The sequence below is a fragment of the Lithobates pipiens genome, unplaced genomic scaffold (genome assembly GCF_037356315.1).
Source record: "Lithobates pipiens isolate NorthernLeopardFrog02 unplaced genomic scaffold, aLitPip1_a1.2 Scaffold_13, whole genome shotgun sequence".
NCBI classification, from domain to species: Eukaryota; Metazoa; Chordata; class Amphibia; order Anura; family Ranidae; genus Lithobates; species Lithobates pipiens.
The window spans coordinates 286,857,764-286,867,696 of NW_027507718.1; the positions used below are offsets into that span (position 1 = coordinate 286,857,764).

The following is a 9,933-nucleotide window of genomic DNA, read 5'->3' on the forward strand; positions in this document are numbered from 1 at the left end:
TGCTTATGTCCAGCTTTTATTCATTTATGTCAAATCGTTATAACCTTTTGTACCACTCGCCCCACCTTATTGTAAGCTCTTTTGAGCAGGTCCCTCTAATTTTGAGCAGGTCCCTCTTAATTTTAACCAGGCCCCTCTTCATTTTGAGCAGGTTCCTTTTCCTTTTCAGCAAGTCCCTTTTAATTTTGACCAGGTCCCTCTTCATTTTGACCAGGTCCCTTTTCATTTTAAGCAGGTCCCTCTTAAATTTGAGAAGGTCCCTCTTAAATTTGAGCAGGTCCCTTATTCATTTTGAGCAGGTCCCTCTTAAATTTGAGCAGGTCCCTTATTCATTTTGAGCAGGTCCCTCTTAAATTTGAGCAGGTCCCTTTTTCATTTTGAGCAGGTCCCTTTTAACCCTCTTGTATTTTATGTACTGTCTCCCTTTTTAAGCGCTGTGTAAACTGTTGGCGCTGTATAAATCCTGTATAGGCATACATACCCCTCTTTTAAGTACACGATGAGGTTTAATTACTAAAGCTGGAAAGTGCAAAATCAGGCTCACTTCTGCATAGAAACTAATGAGCTTCTAACCACAGATTGTTCAATTAAGCTGTAGTAATAAGACCTGGAAGCTCATTGGTTTTTATGCAGAAGTGAACCTGATTTTGCAATTTCTAGATTTAGTAAATAAACCCCATTGTGTACTTAAAAGTGGGGTATGCCTGCAATAATAATAATAATAATAATAATAAAACAACTGTGAGATTGATTTACTAAAATCTGGTGCAGCTGTACATGGTAGCCAATCAGCTTCTAACTTCAACTTTGACAACAAAAAAATGGAAGCTGATTGGTTTTGCACTCTCCGGTTTTAGTAAATCAATCCCAATGTGCTAAAACTGCTTAAAAAGTGTTAGGTGGAGTTTGGCTTGTTAGGTAAGTCCATTAATCCTTAAATCTGCTAATGCAAATAACACTACACTCTCTCAAGATTGACCATTCTGCTGTCCAAAGGTGTCTCCCTTGCTCCTCCATTCAACACCCTAATGTGTTATTGGTCAGATCACCAGGTGAAAATAAACAAATAAAACAAATGCAGCCACCACATCTAATGGTTGTTGAGATGAAACATGTTGCATTTTGTTTTGTTTTTTGGGGGGTTTCATACCGCTTTAAAAAAATGGCTAACTACATTTTCAGTACCTTGCAGCTCCCTTGGGATCTGACTCACAATAGATCCTGCTTAGAGGAGGAGAAGGAGGGAAACTTGCAGCAGTGCAGATAATTGGCTGAAATAAATTAGTAAGGATTACCTGGGCGCAATAAACACATCATAATGACTCCAGTGCAGAAGGAGGCTGCCATGATCATTGTGTGACTCTGCTGGCTGACACCAGGGCCATCTATATCCGCACCTGCAATATTCAGGCACAATGCTGTTTATTTATCCAAGCAAACCTTTGTGATCAGAGCAGGTTGTTTTCAGAAATCGCTGTAGCAATTGTGCCCCGGTCCGGGATCCAGGGGCTCCTAATCACAGCTATGGGGGATTTGCAGGATTTGTAGGAGAACCCTCTGGGTGCCACACCAGGCCAAGAGGGCAAATCTCATTAGCTGCTGTTTGCTTTAATTCACATTTGTATTTGCACCGCTCTTCTACCACTGGGACTGGAATGATAACCAACCATGTCACATGTGCTGTCTATGTCTGCAGATAAAGAGAAAAATCACCAAAGTAAAAATGACGATGCCAGCACTGATGACCCCTCCAAGAAGAAGAGGCAGAGGAGGCAGAGGACACATTTCACCAGCCAACAGCTGCAGGAGCTAGAGGCCACCTTCCAGAGGAACCGCTACCCTGACATGTCCACCAGGGAGGAGATCGCAGTGTGGACCAACCTCACCGAGGCCAGAGTCAGGGTAAGGACTACTTGTGGGATCCATACTTTGTTCAGGCGCTTCTCCTGATCAGAAGGAACCAAAACCTTATTCTTCTTTACTTTGTTTGCAATTCCTGCTAGGAAATAATATAGAATATATAGAGTATGTGAGTGTATATCCCCCCAATGCCATATGTGCATTATTAAAGAAGCAAATCAAAGATATTAGATATATGCAATGCAATGATTTATATATTTGTGTATAATAAATATGTAGAAAATATAAAAGGTGTTCTATACTTGTGTGTGTGTATATATATATATATATATATATATATATATATATATATATATATATATATATATATATATATATGCACACTTTTAATCTTTGATTTTTTACAATATGTATTTACTACACACAAATACACGTCATTGTATATATAATATATATATATGTGTGTGTATGCAGCAGTAAATATTTTTTCTTTGCTACATATCTATCTATAGATAGATATATTTCTCTCTGTGTGTATATATATATATATATATATATATATATATATATATATATTCACATACATATTATATGTCATTTGTAATTATATACGTATTTAACAGAATAAACACACACAATGACATATATATATATATATATATATATATATATATATATATATATATATATATATATATATATATATATACAGGCATACCCCACTTTTTAATTACACAATGGGGGTTTATTTACTAAAGCTAGAAAGTGCAAAATCAGGCTAATTTCTACATAGAAACCAATGAGCTTCCAGGTTTTATTAACCAAAGCTTAATTGAACAAGCTGTGGTTAGAAGCTGATTGGTTTCTATGCAGAAGTGAGCCTGATTTTGCACTATCCAGCTTTAGTAAATAAACTCCATTGTGCACTTAAATGTGGGGTATGCCTGTATATATCTATATCTATATAGATGTTGATATATATATATATATATATATATATTTATATATATATATATATATAAAAAATATTATATTTTTATTTTTTTTTATATATTTTTTAGACATTTTTATTTTTAGTTTGCAGCATGAAAACAAAGTGCAATATTTCCAGCTGCATTTGATACCCCTGAATTTAATAGAAGCTACTTCAGTGGATGTAATATTTTCCTAGTGCCTTCTAGTTATTTTAGCACTCTATTCATGAGGTTTATATTTCTCTTTTGAAGGCAGTAAAATATGTAATCATGTGTAGTAATATGCCATAAATATAGGTAATGACCAGCTCAGGATATAAAATAAAGCTGGTGTTGTAGCAGGCCAGGCTGGCTGTCTATAATGTGCTGTATACGGTATATAGAAGTAATTAAAGCGCTCGGAAACATCTGTGCTGGGAGCAGGATTGCACTTCATAATGATGTGGGATTCGGATATTTTTAAATGCCTTTAAGTTGTCTCTTGGGGCAAGAACGGCTGGATTGCTTTCACCATATGGGAATTTTACTGCTTAAAACTGATATTTGTAATCTTACACACGTTCAAAGGGAGAGAAATATCAATATATGTCTGGCCCATTAATACTTTAGACTGATTTCAAGAGCTTGCTGAGCAAACCCAACATGGGACTTGCCCATAATCTCTGGCTTTGGGGGGGGGGAGATAAGATTTATAGCACTTCAAACTCGACTTTACATCTTAAAAAACAGCCTTGAACACAAGGTGGCCAAACTTTTTTTTTTGTTTTGTTGGTGAAGTCATTTGTTTTCAGGGGGCAAAGTAGCAGCAAATATTAACATAGCAATCGTTGTAAAGTTTGGAAACAATATGAAAAGTAACCTTCCTCAAGGCCTACAATAATACACGTCCCATAAAGATTATACAGATCGTTTATGGTGCAATAAAGGAATCCACAAAAACCTGTGCAAAATAATAATGAGGGCCTCCCTTTAAAATCTAAAAGTAAAATATCGATGGGGAAATATTCATCCAATCCAATATGATATATATATATATATATATATATATATATATATATATATATATATATATATATATAGGTGGTGATTTCTACTACTACAAAAATTAAAGCAAATATAGGGGTTGATTTACTAAAACTAAAGAGTGCAAAATCTGGTGCAGCTCTGCATAGAAACCAATCAGCTTCCATAGTTTAATTGAACAAGCTGAAGTAAGAAGCTGATTGGTTACCATGCACAGCTGCACCAGATTTTGCACTCTCCAGTTTTGATAAATCAACCCCATAGGTTTGCAGGGTTAATATAGGCGGTTGATACTACAAATTTAATACAAAAAAAATACATGTCAATAAAGCCAACCCAACATCACTTATCGAATCTTGGCCAACAATTGATCCTACTTGAGTATTTAATTGAGCAAAGCCTTGGACATAATTTTGCAGAGCGAACATTTTCTAAAGCAATCCCTTTTTAGTAAATCACCTCTATTTTTGTAGTATGTGGCTTTATCTGTTTGCTAGGCATTTGCTTAGTAGATTGAAATCAGGAATTATCTAGGTGGGTCGTTGATATCCCTTCAACTCAAATTAGCAACGTTTGGGAATCCTTAAAAGGTTGCCTAATGTGGTTCTTGTCAATGGAGTGCGAGGGATTAATGGTACAGTTAACAGCGATCTGTAATGTATAACATGATGTGTGTAAACAGGCTAGACTCATAGACTTCTCCAATCCACAATCTGTGTCGGCAGGACAATTCAGACACCCAGGATGTGGATTGCACATTGATCCACGCTCCTCTATTGTCTGCAGGCAGGGATCAGAGATCTCATTCAGCTCCATGCATTTGCAGAGAGTCACGAGTTGGGTCAGAAGTTGTGCATTAGCAAAGGAAGAAACCCTCTGGAGCTTTTACAGCAAACATTTGTTCTAATATTCACTTGAATAACGACTCTCTGAGGCTCTCTTGGTGCTGTCGGTTCTCTTTACACAGAAAATAGTTTTATTTTGCAGGGAGATATTTTATTTCTAATGTGAGGCTTGTGCCAAGAGGGGGGTACATTGTGGGTAGGATTTTTTTACTGCAACATTATTCTGAACTTGTTTTTGCATCAAATCCCCAATCTCATACAAATAATGCCCAAGACTAACATTTTAGTAAATAAGCTGTGTGACTACAATAATAATAAGGAGGATTTACTACTAAAGTAATTTTAATCAAAGGCCACTGATGTTGTGTTGTCTGTAGGCTTTTCTTTTTTTTTTTTTTTTGGGGGGGGGGGGGGGGGTGCAAAACGCTGAACTGGAGGCAGATTTGCAACGTGAGCTTATTTACTAAATAAGTTGAGAAATTGCATGCAATAAATTGTGTATATTCAATGAACCAACCATGTGCATGCAAAATAAGGAAACCGAAAGGAACGTCCAGTATCTATAAACTCAATATGGCATGGTAACTATAAGAGGCAGATTTGCTAACATACTTGGGCTGATTTACTAAATAAATTGGGAATTTGCATGCAATAAATTGTGTATGTTAAAATCAATTATCCAACCATGTACAGGTGAAATAAGTAAACCGAAAGAAGCGTTCAGTATCTATAAAATCTATGTGATATTTTTACTTTGACGCAGATTTACTAACATACTTGGGCTAATTTACTAAAGAGCTGAAAATCTTCACGATAAATTGTGCGAATATTCACTTCAATTATGCAACCGTGTGCAGATAAACTGGAATTTATCGACCATCAGCTATATACTTTTCTATGATGCGTCGATTTTTAGAGGCAGATTTGCTAACATACTTGGACTCATTTACTAAAGGAGTTGAGAATTTTAACACATCAGAGTGTGGAAATAGTCATTTCAATTAAGCAACCAAGTACAGATAAACTAGAATTAATCGGCCAGTATCTATATAAGTTATGTGATGTTTTGATTTAAAGGCAGATTTGCTAACATACTTAGGCAGATTTACTAAAGACTGAGCTATGTGATATGTTAATTTTAGAGGCAGATTTGCTAACATACTTGGGCTAATTTACTAAAGAGCCTTCACAGGATGAATTATGTGAATATTCAATCCAATTAAGCAATCATGTGCAGAAGAAATAAGTAAATTGTAATTTGCTGTTCACACAATTGGATAACTGAAGTGAATATTTACAAAAGTTGTGTGAAGATTCTCAACCCCTTTAGTAAATCAACCCAATTATTTCCCTCTAGTTTGTATCCATTTCAAGTGCCCCATCGGGTTCAAGGAAAGTCCTGTATTTTGTATTTTAATTATATGATTTGTTTATGGTCATGCCTGGTCCTATATTGTAATCGGTCCCCCCAATATGGTATAACAATCTGACCATGGATTGATGCGGCCACAACAGATGTATCGACCATCAGGATGGGTAATGCCAGGTCGGAAGATTGCCATTGGTCAGCAGTTCTTTTTCTGATCGCAATATACAGATATATCTTGGCATTAGTGCAGGGTTTGATGGAGGTGCACATTGGTTGAAATGAAAGCTCATTTTGTACATTGATGTGGTCGGTTTATTGAATAATAGGTCCGATCATCTTCATATGCTGTTCTGATTTATGAGAAGGCTTCTCACAGTGACCTGTAGCTCTGCTGTCACACTCAGCAACATGAGTAGTGTGACAGATTTTTATGTCCTGTGATTTAATACGGGTGGCAGTTCTGTGTATCAGCATGCAGATGGTCCATGTTTTGCACGAGTCTTGGGTGTTGCATGTATGTGACCCTGCTGACCTGATTTTTTTTTCTCTTTGCTTGCAGGTTTGGTTCAAGAACCGTAGAGCTAAATGGAGAAAGAGAGAGAGGAACCAGCAGGCTGAGCTGTGTAAGAATGGCTTTGGTCCTCAATTCAATGGGCTCATGCAACCTTACGACGACATGTACCCTGGCTACTCCTACAACAACTGGGCAGCCAAAGGGTTGACTTCAGCTTCTCTCTCCACCAAGAGCTTCCCTTTCTTCAACTCCATGAATGTCAACCCCTTGTCCTCACAGAGCATGTTCTCCTCACCCAACTCCATCTCCTCCATGAGCATGTCCTCCAGTATGGTGCCTTCTGCAGTCACTGGGGTGCCAGGTTCTAGCCTCAACAGCTTGAATAATCTGAACAACTTGAGCAACCCTTCTCTGAATTCAGCAGTGCCAACGTCAGCCTGCCCCTATGCCCCACCAACACCCCCCTATGTCTACAGAGACACATGCAACTCCAGCTTGGCAAGCCTTAGACTCAAAGCCAAACAGCACTCTAGTTTTGGATATGCTAGTGTTCAGAACCCTGGATCAAATCTCAGTGCGTGTCAGTATGCTGTGGACAGACCTGTCTGATATCTATACAATGTGCATGTGTAAATATACCTTATGGGAACCATCCTTTCTACAAAGACTTTACCTATCTGGACTCTAAAATGGGAGGAACCGAAAGGAAAACAAAATGCAAAAAAATAAAATGAAATGTGTCTTGTTTTCAAGGGATGGCCTACAGCCACTTCTTAGAAAGTATCAGTCACAGGACGCTGATAAATCCAATATATTTGGACACATTTGACTGGATATTACATTTTAAAAAAGTTACTATAAGCTTGTAATTTTTTTTTTTTTTTTTTAGCATTGTTAAAAGAAAACAGGAAAGGACTGAAAGGATGTATATATATTGAAATGTCAAATTAATTTTATAAAATGCAGTTGTTGGTCATAACTTTACAGTGTTAATATACACCGGACTTTAACAAAAAGCATGCAAAAAGGGAGCCAAATTCAAACTTGCCTCTGAATTGGGGAGGGGGGGGGGGGGGTCATGTACATAGTAAATCCCTTTATTCATTGTGTGCATCACTATAGAATAGTACCCTGCTGGGTGCTCTGGAACAGAAAAAAAAAGCAACTTAAATTTGTATGTGCATTCATTTTTTATTTTTTTTTAATATTAATAATATTATTATTATTATTTCAAGTAAATATGTGGAGGCATAGCCCGTTTTTTGTCTCCTGGGGTAAAAGTCACCTTTCTTCCCTCTAGGTACATGTTCCCAAAATAAAACAAATCAAAGCACAACAAAAATGTACAATAAATGCTCCCTAAAGCCCCCCCAATCCCCGACCTCACCTTGTACACGTGTGTCCCCCGCATTCAACGCAAACGCTGGACTTGTGCATCTACTCATGTAATTATTTATTTGTCGGATTTCCGTAAAGCTGGTTGACATATCAGTAAACAATCCCGTTGTAAAATGAATTTTAATGTATTGTTAAAATATTTGGCAACAAAAGAAAAAAAAAAAAAGAAAGAAACGATGCCGCTTTAACAATAAACTTACCTCTTTGGGAAAGAAAAGGTCTCCATGTAGTCTAATGAAATAGTTCGATGTACATTTATGTGTGTGTGTTTGTGAATGTGTGTCCTTAGAATTATACATTCATACATATGTCGGTGTGGGTGCCCCCTTAGAACTACACAATACATAAGTAAAATGTGTGTCCTTAGAATTACACAATCATACATATGTCGATGTGGGTGCCCCCTTAGAACTACACAATACATAAGTAAAATGTGTGTCCTTAGAATTACACAATCATACATATGACGGTGTGGGTGCCCCCTTAGAACTACACAATACATAAGTAAAATGTGTGTCCTTATAATTACACAATCATACATATGTCGGTATGGGTGCCGCATTAGAACTACACAATGCATAAGTAAAATGTATGTCCTTAGAATTACACAATCATACATATGTCGGTGTGGGTGCCGCATTAGAACTACACAATACATAAGTAATATGTGTATGTGCCCCCTTAGAATTACGCAATACATAAGTAATATGTGTGTGCCCTTAACAATTACACAATCATGCATAAGTAACATGTGTGTCCTTAGAATTACACAATCATACATATGTATGTTTGTGCGCCCCCTTAGAACTACACAATACATAAGTAATGTGTGTGTCCTTAGAATTACACAATTATACATATGTAGGTTTGTGTGTCTTTAGAATTACACAATTATATATATATATATATATATATATATATATATATATATATATATATATATATATATATGCGTGTACCCTGAAATTACACAATCATTAGGCATCCTAAATAAAGATTTTTATTATTATTTTTTTTGCTTTATTAAAATAATATACAAGAGAATTCGACAATTCCAAAATGTCAAATTCTTACAACAAGGAATTAACCAGTTGCCGGTTTTGCAGTGTGCCTTTTAGCAGATCGTTTTGTACAAATATTGGCATGCTTAAGCATTTGCAAAAACAATTTTATATGTACACACTGATATGTATGTAGACAGGAAAATTGAATTGAATGTCTATAGATAGCAGAAGCAACAGTTTGCATAAATGTAAGGGAGATAGTAGAGTGACAATAGTGTGTGTGAGTGTTGGTTTCCATAATACAAACCGATCTTGTGATGTCCCCAGCTCTGTGTAATTCATCCCGCAGACCATTATTCCATGCACGGTTATTTCCCAGCACTATAACCTGATCTGATCCCATTTCCAGCCTTTTGTACAGTCACTGGTGGACTTTGGTAAGTGTGGGTGCCATGTGGCAGTGTGTGCAGACAAATAACCCCTGGCTGCTGCCTCTGCCTTGTATTTAGGGGAGAGGAGAGGCCAGACACACATGTGTATTGGGATCACTCATTGCTCCTTTTTTTTTTTTTCATTGAATGTTTGGCAGTCATTAGTATAGGGGGTGGATAAAAGGTGCTCAGACTTTAAGGAAGGATCCTTGGGGAGATAACAAGAGGTTATTGAACGCTGAATTGCACTAGGATTCCCATACAAGGATACTGTGGATATAAAAAAGAAATGAGGCTTCATTTCTAATCCACCAGGATGGATGGGATAATAGGGATGGAAATTTGTCTCTATTTAGTAAAATGGGGGGCTCAGCTCATAGGGCGGCCTGGGCTGGACTTCGGTTCCACTCTCCTAATCGATTTATTCCAACGTGTCAACACTTATTACTGGTGAGTGCACACATCTTATTTCTCTTATATGATTTATCTGCTTCTTATATACTCAGGAATAACCT

The 9,933-nt window shown here is 36.8% G+C and overlaps 1 protein-coding gene and 1 long non-coding RNA gene across 3 annotated transcripts in view; one reads left to right on the plus strand and one right to left on the minus strand.

Annotated features, from left to right (window-relative positions):
* Positions 1-8,200, plus strand: part of PITX2 (paired like homeodomain 2) — a 26,792-nt gene extending 18,592 nt beyond the window's left edge. For both annotated transcript variants that reach the window (XM_077476709.1, XM_077476708.1), the window contains 2 exons: positions 1,697-1,902; positions 6,631-8,200. In XM_077476709.1, coding sequence (XP_077332835.1) covers positions 1,697-1,902; positions 6,631-7,194 — 770 coding nt within the window. In that variant the 3' untranslated portion in view covers positions 7,195-8,200. The remainder of the gene's footprint in view (positions 1-1,696; positions 1,903-6,630) is intronic.
* On the minus strand, positions 4,802-9,449 carry LOC143974913 (uncharacterized). Its single transcript, XR_013272298.1, has 3 exons — positions 9,295-9,449; positions 7,634-7,728; positions 4,802-6,652 (listed from the first exon to the last, which is right to left on the minus strand). It is a non-coding gene; the product is annotated as an uncharacterized LOC143974913 (long non-coding RNA).
* Between the last annotated feature and the right edge of the window lie 484 nt (positions 9,450-9,933).